At 44.4% G+C, this 18,388-nt stretch overlaps 1 protein-coding gene across 1 annotated transcript in view; it reads left to right on the top strand.

Moving 5' to 3' along the window:
- Positions 1-18,388, top strand: part of LOC308282174 (uncharacterized protein) — a gene marked incomplete at both ends in the record, with an annotated part of 55,523 nt that overhangs the window by 18,870 nt on the left and 18,265 nt on the right. The window contains 2 exons of the mRNA XM_080722519.1: positions 7,655-7,665; positions 7,790-7,986. Coding sequence (XP_080578645.1) covers positions 7,655-7,665; positions 7,790-7,986 — 208 coding nt within the window. The remainder of the gene's footprint in view (positions 1-7,654; positions 7,666-7,789; positions 7,987-18,388) is intronic.

Below are 18,388 nucleotides of genomic sequence, written 5' to 3'. Positions count from 1 at the left end.
ACCCCCAAAATGATATGTATTTGGCCACGAACCCCCATCTCAAAATATTTAGTTACAGGGACCCCCCAGAAGCAAAATTTGTGTTACAAATGTTCGCTTAAAAATATATATTTATATTCAAAGATTTGCACGGTGCCGCACTATGAGCGTGTAGATCTGCTATTTTTCAATAGCTAAAGTATAAGGCCTCTCCACTTTGGGCCCTAATCAGTCCCACCTCCCCCCCCCCCCCCCCTTGTGACGCCCCTGCTCTCACTCACTCTCTCTTGCCTTCTCTCTCTCCTCATTTCTAGCCGTCTCTCTCTCTCTCTCTCTCTCTCTCTCTCTCTCTCTCTCTCTCTCTCTCTCTCTCTCTCTCTCTCTCTCTCTCCGTCCTGTGCTGTTCCTCCACCTCCATTCCATTTCCGTCTTAAGTGGCTGCTCCCTCCTCGCATTGTGTGCCAGGTCTAGTGATATGTAGGGGGTCAGATAGCCCAGGGATCCTATTACTCCCTTGCCCTGTGGCAGAGGGAGGGTGAGGGGGGTGTGTGGGGGAGCGTTGGAGCATAGAGAAAGGGATTGGGGGCCAAGGCACGGGAGGGATGTTGTCAGACGCGTCAAGGACTCCTGTTCAATTTATTTGGTGATCCTACGGGGACCTCACGGGGCGGAGTGCATAGAGGGCGGTTGGAACAGCGTTTTGGGGGGCGAACAGGGTTCATTTTTACCTGTATCTATATACCTGATAATAGCCACGGGGAGATTCATATGTTTAATTGGTACAGTGATGTTGCTAGGTTTTCAATGTAATGGGTCCCGGGACCCACAGGTGCTCATTCAAATGGGTCCCAGAATTATTTTATGGGTCCCGCGACGACACACGCATTATGTATCAATGGTGAAAACATCAAAAAGGACATTAATTTAAACAAATAGTGGCAAATAGCTACTTGTATGTAGTTAATAAAGGACAGAAGCATGGATTTACAAGACAATCTCAATCATCTCATCAATAATGCCAGAACGCACAGCTGTAGACTCCACCACATGCAGCTCAGCTGGTTTAGTGAAATTACTGATAGCAGGAAGGATAGAATTGTATGCATCCTGGGGATGCAGTGATGCTAGAGATGCTCCGATCACAGCGTCAAATCCACAAATTCTTCTATTTATTGTGTTACTGTAGCAGCATTTATATATTTAATGATTCTTCTTACACAACATTGACATTGTATATTAAGTATAAACATTGGGAGATTGCAGGCTGAGGTCCTTTAGTATCCAATTCAACTTGTAGGAGTTGAAGCTGAGGTTACATTCAGTCCCACAGATGAATATTGTGAAAATAGCTGATCTAGCTTGTAGATCGGCAAAGCTGATAGAGGCAAAGCCGATACCGATCAAATTACGATCGAGGCATTATCGGCCGATCGCGATCACTCACCGATCAATCGGCACATCTCTAAGTGATGCTTAGTTTAATGCGTTCTTTATTTAAAAGTATGCGTCAGGGACTGATTGGTAGCTTATTTTTGGATGGCTTTCAATATTTATCCCTATAATTCTGCTACAGTGTTATTGTCCCCACAGTGTATGCAGGTGCCAACGATGGCCTGTAAAATCCATCTATCAGTACATGTGCTTAGCAGTGGAGGTACTTTACTGCACAATGCTGTCAATTTAAAGCCAACGCCAGCAAACGTAATGATATGGCTGTCACTATAGACACATGCACATTATGCATATATTATTTCACAGCCTTAGTGTCAGAAATGTGTAGATTATCTAATTGATTGATAGTCTAATGGGCTACCTTCCTAATTGATTGAGTTATAATGAGCATACCATTTCTTTTCCCTATTATGTCAATCAGAGAAGGCACAACATCCATAATGTGTATGTTCTGCATTCAGTAGGAATTCATTGAATTGATAGATTGACCGATTGATTGATTGATCGATCATCTCAGCGGGTAATTGATTGATTCTGTAAATGAGGGGAAAAAATACATTTTTCTCTATTGAGGCAACTGTGGGAGGGGATTCCCTTTGCTGGCATCTGTGTGATGTAATAGGCAGGTTGTAATGACCTCAGCATAATCACCACCATTATGAAACAGGCACTGGGCTCTCAAGACCACTTCATCATCACTGCGTTGCCTACTCACGCCTACAGCCATCCCTCATGCTCGGTACTACCCCCCCCCCCCAATTCACCCTAATGCATCACCACCACAACCTTTGTGGAAAAAGTACTCACAATTTTTGCTTAATAAAAATTATCAATTCTGCAATGTAGAAATACTCTGTTACAAGTAAAAGTAAAACATTATTGGTATCAAAATGTACTTAAAAGTACCAAAAGTAGAACATACTCATTGTGCAGAAGGTCCCGTTTCACAGTTTTCAAATGTATAAAGATATTTCTAAAATAGCAAGCTCTACAAGCTCACAATGTGTTGCATCGCGACGCTTTGTGAGCTTGTAGATTGGCTATTTTCATTTGGCCAAAATGTACAGTATATACGGCTGAAGTGGTTAATGTATGTTTTCTAATAATAATCTAAATCTACAAAGTAACTAGCAAATAAAGTTTTCAAATAAATTTAGCGGAGTAAAAGTATACAATATTTGACTATGAGATGTAGTGGAGTAATTCCCAGTAAAAGTACTGGCAATTTGAAATACTCAAATAAAGTACACTAGCCCCAAATAATTGTACTTAAGTACCGTACTTAAGTAAAGTAAATCTACTTAGCTACTTTATACCACTGACCACCACCACTGCTGCTGCCAAATCACAGCTGAAATTTAGCAGTCTGCCAAGTTAACTCAAGTTTCACGCAGTAAAATCCCCCAGTGTTCATCATTTATTCATTTGTAACTCTGAGAGTGGACGGATGTATAACCCGAATGGAGCCGTAAGGGTCCATTTCATTACATTTATGTCCACTCCCAGAGTTGGAGAAAGAGGGAGGTGAGATGCGGACCCGACTAACACTCACTGTAGCCTCCAGACGGAGCGGTGGGGTGGTCAAGGAGGTGGAAAAGCCAGACTTACTGTTTTTCCAGGCTAATCACGGAAGCAGGGGGCTGCCCCCGGACCTTGCTTCTCTCATCCCATGCCTCTACGGCGGAGCCTTAACCCTGACCCTTCAGCAGGAGAGACACCCTCCCTTTCTCTCGCTGCTTTGCTTAATAATAAGAGGGAGGGTGGGTGAGAAAAGGAAAAAAAAGGGCAGCCAGTCAGTGGTGCGAGCTGAACAAGAGAAATGGGGGAGTCATGGTCAAGGGCTGATTAACGAGCCTTTAATTTAATCAGCAATTCCCATCTGGCCAAGCCCTCTCCACGTGGCTTTGTAGCTGCTTATTATTTTTAACAAGTCTTCTGATCTCTCCCCTCACACACACACACACACACACACACACACACACACACACACACACACACACACACACACACACACACACACACACACACACACGACCCCCACTTCCTCCCCTTTCTCTCTCTTCCGTACCTCCTCCTTTCTATGGAGCCCCTTATCTGTGTCAGAGTCAAGGCTGTGAATGGAAGGGCAATGATTAATGGAGATTTAAGACCTGTGGAGGATGTCTAATCACTTTCTTTCCACTCCACTCTAGGGATGGGACGATACGCGATATTATCGTTTACCGCGATAAAAAAACACTCACGGTAATCGTATCGTGGAGATTTAAAGTTATCGTGATATCGTCCTCCGTCATGCACTGGGATCAATTCACCGGCTTTTATTTTCAGAGCTGCATATCCGGTACCACTTAAACCCTCTCTAATTGGTAAAAGGTACTCAAATATACGTAATTCTTTTTTTCACTCTCTATCAAATGCCTTTGCCAAAAAATAGCAGATCTACAAGCTCACAACACGTCTATTTTTTGGCAAATGTCCTGCCCCAAGATAATGGATTGTGATTATCGCGATAATATCGTAAATCGCGATTTCTTTTGTCACAATAATCGTGATATGAAATGTTCATATCGTCCCATCCCTACTACTCACTCACTCACTCACTCACTCACTCACTCACTCACTCACTCACTCACTCACTCACTCACTCACACACACACACACACACACACACACACACACACACACACACACACACACTCTCTCTCCTCCTCAACATGCTCAGTCTGCATGGGCAGCTGCCAGCCACCGTTGTTAGGAAATGACCGTGCAGCCAATTAAAGCGATTACAGCGTTTACATGCGGCCTAAGATACTTTTTACATGTGGTCATAGCAGAGGTGTGTGTGTGGCTATGCCATTTTGTTCTGTACAACACACACACACACACACACACACACACACACACACACACACACACACACACACACACACGCACACACACTCACATGCACGCACACACGCAATAATACTAATTGAATTACTACCCCAATTACTCTGATAATGAGACTTAATTTGAATATCTAATTTGATGATGTTGTTTCTACGCCATATAGTATTCTATTAATTTGCTGAATCAGTCACCTCCTCCCCTGTGGGATACAAGCAACGACAATGATTTCTTTTCCTGTCATGTTGTGTGTGCACAGTATGTGTGGTATTTCTGTTACACCTCTAATTACCAGTGCTGAGACTTGAGAGACTTGCAGGCTATAGATCTGAAACAAAACACTGTCATGAGACCATAGGGGTACATTTTCTGTATATGTTAACATTCTATATATTGTTAGTATTTGTTGATATCTATTATTGTGTTCATTCTGTATTCTATGTTGATGAATTGAATACATACAGTATGACCGCAGTGGAAACAGGTCCCCACAACTTTGTGTTATCCTTTTAGCTTTAATGTCTTACTGTGCAGTAGCCAATTATTTTTACTCCCCAAATTAGTCTTAATTAATTCCTCCACACACATATTTCTGTGTTGTCACTGCTGTTGTATCCTACTGAGTCTCAGTCTCAGACTCACCTGCCAGTGAGGAGCCCCTATCGGGAGGACTACTGCTTCCGCCCCAAAACTCCCTGCTGACAGGTGCCGTCCCAGCTTGTAGGAGGAGTACATGCAATCACTATAATATCACCCACCCCCTCCCCCAAACGGGCCAAAATGTGTTCGCATCCGACAAAGCCGGATGCACCACGCTGGATTCGAACCTACAACCTCCCTGGAGGTGGGACTTATAAAGTATTCAATCGATCAAAAAATATTCAAAGTAACCTATGTTGAACGTTCGTAGAGACTTGGATTGTAAAGAAGACTTTGTCTTCTGTGATCGCCCCGGGCTATCAGTAGCCCAAGGCTAGCTTAGCAGTTGGCACGCACTTGTGCTTGTCCACAAGCACTGGGCTAGCTATGTGACTGGTCAATGACCCAAGTTCAACAGTTGAGCACTAACCCCCTTTCACACATTTAGACACTGTTTTCACACTTATTCTGGAGCTAACCCTGAAAAGCCCATGGGTAATTAATATGTAATAAGTCTTACCTATCTGTTGCTTACCTATCTGTTGCTTCTGTTGATTCCATTCACTCTAATTGCATGGCCGAAACAGGTCTCATACCTGTAGGGAAAGTTATTTAATTCTATATTTGCAGAATCTGCTTTATATTAGTAATTATGGGCTAAATGTGTGATTTTGAGATCTTTCAAATAGAATTGCTTCTTCTGATTCATTGATCACAGAGCACAGATGCAGAAGAAGATGCTCAACAATAAGTCCTCGCAGTTAATGTATCCATTTATTATTCTGAGAGTGTACAAATGTAGCCAAATGGACCCGTATAAGGGCTGTTAAACGCTCAGAGTTTAACTCCGCTAATTTAACACAGAGGAATTTACTATATACACTGTTGCTCACAGCGCGGCACTCGGTGCCGCGCTGCGAGCTTGTAGATCTGCTATTTTTGAAAAGTTGTGAAGATTTGTGCAAATCTTTCAATATATATTTTAAGCGAACATTTGTAACTCAAATTTTGCTTCTGGGGGGGACCCTGTGTCCGTGGCCAAATACATATCATTTTGGGGGTCCTTGACATGAAAGAATTTGAACACCACTGACAAAAATATGAGATATTCAAAGACTTTTCATGATTTTTCAAAAAAATAGCAGATCTCGGTGCTGCGCTGTGAGCTTGTATATCTGCTATTTTTCAATAGTTAAAGCACAAAATAATGCGTAATCATGCGTTCCCAGTCTAAATGGGTTAAACCCCCCTCCCCCTATGAAGAACATGCATGGGGGTCCCGCAGTGAATCCTTGTACACCCAGGGCCCAGAACACCCCTGAATACACAGTCACTAATGAAAACCCAAGGTTCTACCTTGGTTCAGCATTGCTATCCATGTGATTTTTGTTTTAACAGCACTACTCTCATATAGGGAAGGGACGATTTGTGATTCACGATAATCGTATTGTGTAGATTTAATATATCGTGATATCGTCCTCCGTCATGCACTGGGAGCAATTCACCTTTTATTTGCCGAGCTGCCACTTAAACCCTCTATAATTGGTAAAAGGTACTTATAATATACGGACTTGATACCGTCTTTTTCTCTCTTTCAAATGTCTTTGCCAAAAAATTGCTCACAACGCGTCGCAATTTTGTCACAATAATCGTGATATGAAATGTTCATGTGGTCCCATCCCTACTCTCACAGTGAGATCAAACTAAGAGTACTATAAAGTCCTGGCAGTAGGATGAGAACTGACCCATTTTGCCCCCTCGCCCCCCTACACAGTGAAATTGGTTTCTAGTAGGTGTCCTTGGGTACCATTATCGGTCAATAAAACAGCGCACACAGCGTCTTTTCCCAGAAGCACAGCCGATTCATTTTTTTCCTCCCCAAGATAATTAGAAATGATGGAAGGAGGCTAAGAAAGCAGGACGGGACGAGGAGAAAGGCTTTGTAGTGAGTCAGAATGGAGATGAGAGAAGCTCTCTAATTGTACCTCTGATTGCTAAGTGGGTCTGTCCATTATCTTTACATGGGCAATAGAAGAACAGCATGAAGGTAAAATGTGACTCATCCATCCCTGCTGCATGCTTATCACTCGCACTGGGCTTAAAGGAGCCCCCTACCCCACCACCACCACTGACTGACAGTGTGCCTACTTAAAATGGACCTCGAGACGTGGGCTTTAGAGTGTGTGCGCGTGTGTGTGTGTGTGTGTGTGTGTGTGTGTGTGTGTGTGTGTGTGTGTGTGTGTGTGTGTGTGTGTGTGTGTGTGTGTGTGTGTGTGTGTGTGTGTGTGTGTGTGTGTGTGTGTGTGTGTGTGTGTGTGTGTGTGTGTGTGTGTGTGTGTGTGTGTGTGCGTGCGCGCGCGTGTGGAACATTGTTTATGCATGCAGATGTGGCAATGCGTGTGCCTCTGTATGTGTGTGTACAGTATGTGGGGATTTATGCATCAGGGTCATTTTATAAGTTCGTTTTGTATTTATCATTTTAAAAATGTGAAAATAGCCGATCTACAAGCACACAGGGGCGAGGCTTTGTGTGCTTGTAGATCTGCTGGTTTCACCAGTCTTGTGCGACGGTTTTGTATTGTGAAGCTGCCCGACAGTGACAATATGTTAGTCTCTTCTCTTCTCTTCTCTTCTCTTCTCTTCTCTTCTCTTCTCTTCTCTTCTCTTCTCCCCTCCTCTCCTGTCCTGCATGCTGTAGTGCTGGGAGAGGTATTGCCGCTCTTATTGCTGTTGAAAAGCCCCATCAGTGCCAGGCTGGCTGATTTATGTCCCTGATCCCCTCCACCTCCAGCTCCTTTCCATTAGGCTTTACAATATTCCCTCCATTGTTCAGCTCCTGGTGTTATCGGCCCAGCCCAGACCTGTCAGCAGGACCTGCCCCGCACACAACCAACCAACGCAGAGGGCGGGGGGTGTAGCTGATAGGACAGAGGGAGAGATGGAGGAGGAGGTGGGGTGCAGACGAAAGGGGGAGTACGAGAAAGGGGGAGAGATCGAAGAAGTGGAATATAGGGATGCGAGAGCATCCACGTGCACACATAGACATCAAAAGGGGGCTTGAGCCCCTGCCCTGTTTCCCCATTTGTAAAAAGTGCCCTCTCCAGACCATGAATGCAGTTTTCACTATGGTGAAAGAAATGCATATGCCCCCTTTCCATGCCATACCTGAAGGCAGCATTCAAGAGAATTGCCTTGTCCAATCTCTCCTGAACTTGAACACAGCATCTTATGTTGAAACTCTCTGTTCATGCCGTTAGGCCACATCTCCAGTATTCACTTGATTATGCTTAGTTTAGTGTGGTACCAAATACCGAAAATAGCCCGACCTCCAAGCTCACAATAACGTCGCAGCGCGACGGGTTGTGAGCTTGGAGGTCTGCTATTTTCAATATTTTCACCAAAGGGCCCTTTTAGAAATGTCAGCCCCTGCCTCTCTAACATTGATCTGCACATCCCTGTGTGAGAGGATGGACGGTGAGAGAAGCGAGTGACAGGACCGAAGGAGAGATGGAAGGCAATGAGAAGGGGTGGGGGGGGGGGGGGTGACGGGGTCAAAGAGAGACGTTTGGGGGAGAGGGATGTGGAGGTGGGAGATGTCCATCTAAGCCGCGGTTTTATTGCTTTAGAGGAGGCTGGGGTGGAGGGTTCTATCTACGTTGGGTAGGGTGATGGAAGGATGGACGGGTGGGTGGGGGAGAAGCCAGTTGAGTGCATCACTGTAGCACATTCTCTTAGCGTATGTCCATTAAGATATAGACTTTATTACCTTAAAATGGCTTGGGTTGGAGGAGGGGGTTGGGGGTGACTGGTTGGAGATAGGACTGCCAAGGTGTTGGGGCTTAACTGTTTGAGATAAGCTGACGGTGACGGGTGGCGCGGGAGGAATGGAGCTTTTTGAGATGGGGCCCGCACTCCTCCAATGCCAATTTATAAAGCCAGTTTATTGCTTGGAGAGAGCGGGGACGTGCTGATGCATTCAGTGTAATATATGTGAACCTTTCAGATGGACCTCACCATCTAGGGAATGGAGATGCCAGCGGAGTCGTTAAGGGTGCTACAATGAGTGCCTGATAGGCGTCGTGGTGAGGGAAAGGTCGAAGCACGGGACGCGTGGATGGAATGGGGAATGAGGGACTGCTTGACGGGAGTCAGGATCAATACTTTTCCTGATGATGTGTGAAAGACATGCACACATTGTTTGTGAAGGTGAAGATCTAGTATACACACACGCACACGCACGCGCGCGCGCGCGCACACACACACACACACACACACACACACACACACACACACACACACACACACACACACACACACACACACACACACACACACACACACACACACACACACACACACACACATACACACACACACACACACACTTGCTGCATCTACAGTACATGGGGGGCTTTTTTCAACTAGTAATAACCAGAATAAAAGACCAATCCAAATAAACATGCACCGTATACCACCTCGATCGGAAATAAACTGCCCCAATTCTCAATAAAATGCAAAATGATGGTGTTATAACCCCTCCTCTAGCAATCTATTTTCTCAGATGAAAATCTTTCTTGTAAATGCTCTTTCTGATTACTTTCTAAGGTTGGTCTTTCTGTGCACCTTCACCTACTTTTTGACTGTGTGTACTGGTCTGGATGACTCAGTATACGCACAGCTCCCTCTAGTTTTAACTGGACAACCGTGACTTGCATGGAAGGTGCACAACATGAGGCAGAGCTTCACAATGACCGCAATTTAGACCAGGGGTCTTCAACGTTTCAGGCCAAGGACCCCTTAGCTGAGAGAGAGATGAAGCAGGGACCCGCACGACATATTGTATAAAATTGTGTTGCAGATTAAAAATGTTTATAGATTTCTTAGACAGCTTAGACTTGTTTGACAGTACTGTCATCATGTTGGAGTAATGTTTATTTTCAGATATTTAACCACTTGAACCATCAAATATTTTAGTCTGCTCTTCTTTTCCCTCTACAAACATCTTTGCCAAACATAGCAGCGCGAGGCCTTGTAAACTTGTAGATCTGCTATTTTTGGCTAATGTTCCACTCAGAATAGGGATGCTAGGGTTCAAGTGGTTAATATAAAAAAACATGATCCCATCACAAAGCTTTGGCGGCCCCCCTGTAGTAACTCTGAGGACCCCCTAGGGGTCCCGGACCCCCTGTTGAAGACCCCTGATCTAGACATTTCCTGATAGCAGTGATGCATTAATTGGGTGATATCTATTGGGTAACATTAGAATTGAAAATTCTTTATGTTTTTAAACTGAGCAGCATTCTGATGTAGGGATTTTATTGTTATTTCCTATACTGTAGGTGTTACAATAATTTTGTTTGCCTGAAGAAGACCTTGTTTTTGGTCAAAACATATGTTGCTTGTTTGTTCTGAATGCATTGAAAAAAGAAAAGGAGAGAGGAAAAAAAATCACTTTTTGCACTCACAAATGGTTTATCCTTTTCTTTAGCTTTTAATTGTTAAAAAGATGGCTGTTGTCATCAGTCAAACAATGCATTGTCCCCTGCTTGGCACTCAGCATCAAGGGTTGGATAGGGGGTAAGTCCTGACACACTAGCGTAATGTCCAGGGGGTGTACTTGTACAGTAAATCAAGTTGCCTCAAGCTACAGACACAGGTGATATGCTCCTGACCTACCGTATTGGCCACATCATGGCTTGAGAAACGGAAGGTTCCTGGTTCAGTCACAAGTCTGATAGCCCAAGTACCCCCTGGGTTAGTGTCAAAGTGTCCCTGAGCAAGACACTGAACCCCTAACTGCTCCAGATGAGCAGGTTGGTGCCTTGCATGGTTTCCTCTGCCATCGATGTGTTAATGTGTGCAGAATTAATATGCGGCTCATGTAACTGCAGCTACTGTGACACACACAGTAAAACCCTTACGGGGTCCATTTGGTCCCACTTGTACACTCTTCTGACTTAAAGTAACACTAAGGATTTTACTATGCAAAGGTAAACGGTATAATATTCTTTAAATATTCTAAGATATAACCCAACATGAATATTTTTAGATGTGTTTGCCATTCCCCTCTCATAAAACCCAGGAGGACTCACACATTTTCATCAAAAAAAGGTCCTCAGCTTTTCAACCCGGGCAGAAACCTGTACATCTGTCAGTGCAAGTCATGAGGAATTTAAATGAAATTAAATGGAATGGCGCTCTGTTCTTCTTTGATGTATACCTTTAAGAGGAGAGATATGAGAGGGAGAAAAAAAAACAGGATGAAAAGGACGAGAGGAAAAGGGGGGCGGATGTGCTTGCTTGCTTTCAACTCAGCAGAGGATAGGGGAGAAGAAGTTTTAACCCATTTAGGCTTACAATTATTGAATGCTTTTTAACCGGTGAAAAATAGCAGATATACAAGCTCACAGCGCGGCACCGAGTGCCGCGCTGCGAGCTTGTAGATCTGCTATTTTTTGAAAAAGTCGTGAAAATGTGTGCAAATCTTTGGATATAATGTATTTTCAAAGCGAACGTTTGCAACTCAAATTTTGCTTCTGGGTGGTCCCTGGAACGAAATATTTTGAGATGGGGGTCCATGGTGGCCAAATAAATATCAGTTTGGGGTCCTTCACATGAAAAGGTTTGAGAACCACTGACATTGTAGTCTCTCAAGAACAGACAAACTGAGCTCCATTTAAATGAAAAGGACCTTTTCTTTGACGATGGCTGGCCAGATTGCTGACATAGAAACATAGGTTTTTCAAAAAACCTTAGAAGGATTCAAAAGACACTTATAGAATCGGGTCAAAATTCTAATTTTCACGGTTTTTCAAAAATAGCAGATCTACAAGCTCGCAGCGCGGCACTCTGTGCCACGCTGTGAGCTTGTACATCTGCTATTTTTCATTAGTTAAAGCATATAATAATGATACACAATATGCGTACCCGTTCTGAATGGGTTAATATCTCTAAATCAGCGGCTCGATATTGAAAGTGTCATCTAATTGAAAATGATTTAGGACGCCGGGCCCGCCTGGCAATCATGTATAAATTCACTCCTGACACCCGCTCCAAAGTCTCTCTATTTCTACTTTATGAGTCATTTGCATGGTGGGGGCCTTGGAGAGTATAAACCCATGCAAATGATATGGAGCGCTGCACAAGGTGATGTATCCCTCCCGTCCCCACCCCCCCTATATCTGCCGCCCCTCTCCTCCATCTCTCCATCTCTCTCTCCCACCCCCACCCCCACCCCCACCCCCCCTTACACCCTCAGGAGAAATGCTTTCTGCTTTGCTGCCTGCCGCCTTTGTCCAGAAAGTCATTTATTTTCTCTTGTTGTTCTCCTCGCCTGATATTTTACAGCCTGCCGCATAGGTGAGGGGGAGGGGGGGGGGGGGGCTGGGGGGCTGGCACGCTATAGCAGCTGAATAACTGTCATATTCCATAGGTGAGAGGAAAGGCAAATGGCTGGCACACTATGCAACTGAATAACAGTCTTGGTTCCTCGAGTGAGGGGGGGAAAGGCGGTGGCTGGCACGGCGCGGCTGCTGTGCGGCTGAATAAACTGTCATATTCCATAGGTGAGAGGATGGCAGTGGCTGGCATGTAAATGCAGCTGCATAACTGTCATCTTCCATTTGGCAATTCCGCCTTGTGTACGTGAAATTCATTTCCCTCGTTTGTTGAAAAGGGACATTGTGATGGAGAGATCCGCACTTGTAAAAGTATTACAGCGTACCCTCGTACTTTGCTCCAGCGCTATGAATATATCTACATTTTCATTTGTCAGCCAGTGCCTTATATAGTTGACTTCTCCCTGCACCACAGAAGAAAGCCCATTAAGGTAGTGCATATGTGCTATTCCCAGTACTATACCACCGTTACTGTTCTATACCTTCTCGCGCATCAGTGGGTTGTGGGTCGAAAATAGCTTATTTACAAGCTGCGACGTGTTTCAAGCTTGTAGATCAGCTATTTTCTGTGTGGAAAAATTGCACTACAGAGATTAAATAACCTTGCATTGCAATTGGCTGGAAGGCATTATAATGATGATGATAATGTCTCACGATGCAACACTCTGAATGCGGCCACTTTGTTTAACCTAGTAGGATGCAGCCTCCCACACTGTTGTAATGAAGTCCTTTTCTGGGTTAATCATGAACATTAATAATTCAACGGTGGGATAATCACAGCTCAATGTCGTTCAATATTGGCAATGGCATGCCTTCGGCCTTGTGTCTATGACTGTAGCACACGCCAGTGCTAAATTGCCAATATCTCACGGTATATTATACTCCCTCTCCTGTATTAGTTCTTAACTGAACCATGTCCTCTAGAAGTTGAAGAAGAAGACGACAGGTGACTTGATGCCGGATGCTACTGTATCTTGCGCATGAAGTACATTACAAAGACAAAAGAGCAACAAGCTCTAACATTTCTTCAGCTTTGGAAGCGACTTTGGTGAAATTTCAAATTATGGAAAAGACAAATTATAAGAGGAGAATTGGAGGAGAAAAGTGGAAGGAAATGAGGTCCAGAGTTATTAGAACCTGGCTGTCCATCTCTCCAGTCTCCTCTCCCAGGGATATAAAGAACAGGGAGGGCGAACTCGGAGGGGCAGGATCATACACTATCACCCCTTATGGCATCCATAAAACTTTTATGACTTGGAAAATCTTCCATTTCTCTCTGGGAGGAAATTGAGGTTTGGGTGGGATGGAAGCAGAGATGAAATGATGGAGGAGGGAGAGATGGAGACGGATAGATAGAAATGACACAGGCTGCAAATAAAAGCATTCCCCCCAGAAACTGGACCCATATACTAGGAGAGGAGGAGACTTTGATCTTTTTGGCCACATCTACTACAGTACTGTTATTTCCAGTATTGTACAGAACAACTAAATAAGACAGCGCGAGGGGGAATGTCCAATCACACATTGTTTTGAAGCACCGTGTGGCCTTTCAGTGTAGAAACGGGGCTAAGCTATCCCAGAGGGTGTAATTTGTGTGTAAACATGTGTGCTCTCGTTTTCTTCCCCCTGGATCTGTGGTTTTGGTCCATTTACCAGTAAAGTAGTGGGCCATAATCCTCTCTCTCTCCCTCTATCTCTCTCTCTCTCTCTCTCTCTCTCTCTCTCTCTCTCTCTCTCTCTCTCTCTCTCTCTCTCTCTCTCTCTCTCTCTCTCTCTCTCTCTCTCTCTCTCTCTCTCTCTGTGCTTGCCCGCATGTGTCTGTTTGCCTGCACTGTAAGTATGTATGAATGTTAGCGTCAATTAGCGTTAGAAGGTGTTTAAGTGTGAACACCAGCCGCCACGCGTGTTGTCTTTGATTACAAATGCTGACATGCATGCAGCGCCGCTGACCCCCCCCCCCCCCATATGGGCCAGGATGAATATGTTTGTGTGCGTGTGCAAGACATGTTATACAATATATCCATGTATTTGTATTACTAGCCCTTACCCGTTCAAAGATATGAGCTCCGAAATGATGTGCAGTGTGTGGGTTATGGGATGTGCACTGTGCACACAGTATATGAGGGATGGAAAGTAACTTTAACTGGTGCTTGCATGTGTATATGGCACCCTGCCATATACTACAATGGTATTATGTGTGGTTGTGTGTGTGCGTACGTGCGTGTGCATGTGTGAATGACTGCGGCAGTCTCAAGTGTTACCCAGGGAGCCCCAGAGTGTGGTGGCGGTCTTGTTTGTCTTCTACTGCAGCTCAAACAATGGCTCCCCACGGACCCACTCTACCACTAATTGAGAGACTACAGAAAGCGAGACAACTGATAGTGCCATGCTGCACACACACAGGGCTCAATTACACACACACAGATGCACACACACACACACACACACACACACACACACACACACACACACACACACACGCGCGCGCGCGCGCGCGCACGCACGCGCGCGCGCACACATATAGGCACGCTAGGAAGCATAAAGCGGTAGAAATGTAAAAGAAAAAGTGAATGGAGCAGTTGTATATGTCTACTCATGTGTGTGTATGTATTTACTCACACACACCCACACACATACATGCATGCACGCACGCACGTACGCGCACGCACGCGCACGCACGCACGCACGCACGCACGCACGCACGCACGCACGCACGCACGCACGCACGCACGCACACACACACACACACACACACACACACACACACACACACACACACACACACACACACACACACACACACACACACACTTGGAAGAGATGTCTTCAATTAATCTAGTGAGCCGTCTCTCAGCAGCCCACCAGGGTGAACCAAATACTCCTTGTTGTGTTGTCAGTGTCACTGCACTGTACACACAGTGCACAGAGTGAACCCCTCGGTGTGTATTTAACTCAAAGTGTAAAAAATGGAGGATGCAATGGGGTCCATAAGAACACCCTTGGGGGTTAACTTTAGCACTCATTGTCAGGACACAAAGTGTCTCCTTCGTTGTCCTTCCTTGAGAGGCAGTAATGGTACTGTATGCTGTACACAGCAAAAATCCTCAGTGTTTATTTAACTCATGGGCGGCTTGCACCAAGAGGGTTTAAATAAATCTTAGTTTAGGGTTAATCATGGTTTTGTTGATCTATGATTTATTTTAAATCGAGGTGTGTTGCACCACTTAAATTTAAGCATTGCTTAACAAATCTGTGATTAAACCCTTAACCTGTGATTAAAACTATAACCTGCGATTAATTCATGGTTTAAATGTCCTCCATCTTGGATTTGTGATGTAAACACACTGGAATAAACTATTCTCTTGAGCCTAATATCATTAACGTGACTTATATATTTACTTCGGGGAGAATGTGGGCAGGCCTATCACCTTCTATGTTAAGAAGAGCGCCTGTAGCCAAAAAATATTTAATTTTATAACGCTCCGTCATACTACGGTGACGCTCGGCTCGCTACAGCGCGGTGCGGTGCGGCGCGGTGATGCGCGACTATCTAGGAACTAGGAAGCAAAGAAATACACCACAGTTTGATAGTTTTGTCAATTACGAAGCGATTTCGAAAATTAAAACGTCTGCATATTGGTTGGGAAGTCCACTTCCATGACAACTGACTGTGTTATGTCCCTGTAAATATTTAATAGTTCGCTATTTTAAAATAGCCGATGTACAAGGAAGACAACAATTATGATGAGATTTTTGTTTTCAACTGTGAAACGCTGTCTGCAGCTTCAGTTTGCCTGTGAGGCTTCCCTCGCAGAAGGGGGACCCCCATTCATGTCAATGGCATGTTTGCATTTAAATCATTTTGCAATTAATCCCTTATTGATGTTTAAATCGAAGTTTAAAGTAGTGGTGCAAGAGGATTAACATTAATCCAGGTTTAGAATGAAAAGTAAAACGAAGATTAAAAGGATGGTTTAAAACTAAACCTGATTAATGAAAACTAGGTTTAAGGTTTGGTGCAAGGTGATTAAAAGATAAACCTTGATTTAAACCAGTTTAAGGCTTAAACCGTGTTGGTGCAAGCCGCCCTATAGTATAGACGGGTTTCTGGTCCACGTCACGTTTGATTTGTACCAAAATTAGTCAATGAAACCAGGCTTAACCAGCGCTCCCCAAAACAACAGGTTTGGGGATTGGACGGACTGATTACATGATACAGTCACCTGTGCATTTAGTCTCAATGTTTGTAAACAAGAAACCCGTCTATAAAATTGGAACTCAGGGTCTAATTCATATTTTTGAGAAAGAACTAGGCTACTGGACTGCTGGCATCTCTCTGTCTCTCATGTCTCTCTCTCTCTCACTCTGTCTCAGACCATTGTGTGTGTGTGTGTGTGTGTGTGTGTGTGTGTGTGTGTGTGTGTGTGTGTGTGTGTGTGTGTGTGTGTGTGTGTGTGTGTGTGTGTGTGTGTGTGTGTGTGTGTGTGTGTGTGTGTGTGTGTGTGTGTGTGTGTGTGTGTGTGTGTGTGTGTGTGTGTGTGTGTGTGTGTGTGTGCCTCAGCTATCTGGACCCATTAGTGTGGTATTGTAGGGCTGCTACCAGGAGAATAGACAGCAGAACCAACGGGATTAGGACTTTCGAACAAGGACAGGCAATACCTCTTGATGGATGACAGCCTTCATATCGCCATGGTTATAGTGTGTGTGTGTGTGTGTGTGTGTGTGTGTGTGTGTGTGTGCGTGCACGCGAGCGCACACCATCTTTTTATACTTCTTACCTTACCTCAAACGATTTCAAAAATAGCAGATCTACAAGCTCAGATCCTTTTGAATAACCTAAGTATAAAATAGGACTTAAGCCTATGCAGATACGCGACAGATACGCCACCGAACGCAGTACTTGTGCACTCTGCTGGCGCACAAGTAAGCCACGAGTGCACAGGGAGCAAGTTGGCATGCACCTCGACAGAGTGCAGTCTAGTTGTAACAGTGTTGGTGTTGCAGTGTCCCTTCTCCAAAGAAAAGTGTAGGAGTGATGCCCTTGAATTTCACATCACTATAATAACATTTCACTCGCTCTCTATCTCTCTTGCTGCTCTACTACTTTAGAACCGTGCCCATCTCAATTTTCCACAACCATCATAAAAGCCCAAGGCTCAAGGATTTGTAAATATTTGTTGTGCTGTGGCACTCCATCGCTATGAAATAAAAAACAAGACAGGGTCTAATAGCGGCGTGGCTCCCATGTGGATCTCCGTCTTCATGGCCAGTGTATGACATATCGCAGGGGTTTTCAAAGTGGGTGACGGGGAACCCTGGGGTGCCGCGACGGCAGTCCAGGGGTGCCCTGGGAAAATTTGATAATATTTGGACACTTGAAAAAATATTTAGAATCATTTTAAACTTGAAGTGCAAAGTTATTTTCAGTCAGTTCTAACCAAAATGGCTATTATCTCAATGTTTTCCTCGTAACATAATCACTAAAAATTGTCATTGTCGGGCAGAAACTTCGTACCGGTATCTCCAAGTTTCAAATGTGTACGTCTTTTGGTAAAGCAAAGCCCTGCTTCATCATACAAGACTGTCGCACAAAACTAGTGAAAACAGCCGATCTACAAGCACACAGTTGTGTGCTTGTAGATCTGCTGTTTTCACTAGTTTAGTACATTTTATAGATGATAAATGCAAAACGAACGTTTTTGGACATACAAGGTTTCCACCCGACAACGACGATATGCTATAAATATAAGGTGCTGGGAGTGAAAATTATAATGTAAGGGTGCCTCGGATTAAAAAAATATTCATGGGGTGCCCTGAGACAAAAGAGTTTGGGAACCCCTGACATATCGACTGTGTCGGGTGGAAACCTCATATGTCCAAAGCTGTTACTGTTACTTTTCAACTGCGTTTCGAGCTTGCAAATCTGCTACTTTTGATGCTTTTGTGTGACGCTGGAAATAAGAGGTTTCTGCCCGACAGCCGTGATATCTATTACGTATGAGGGTCCGTGCCCACAGAGGGCGCCTTTTGAGCTG

This window comes from Nannobrachium achirus, assembly GCF_963921795.1.
Source record: "Nannobrachium achirus genome assembly, chromosome: 3".
Lineage (NCBI taxonomy): Eukaryota > Metazoa > Chordata > Actinopteri > Myctophiformes > Myctophidae > Nannobrachium > Nannobrachium achirus.
Note: the sequence above shows the minus strand (reverse complement) of the source record. Positions and strands in the feature narration are given on the sequence as shown.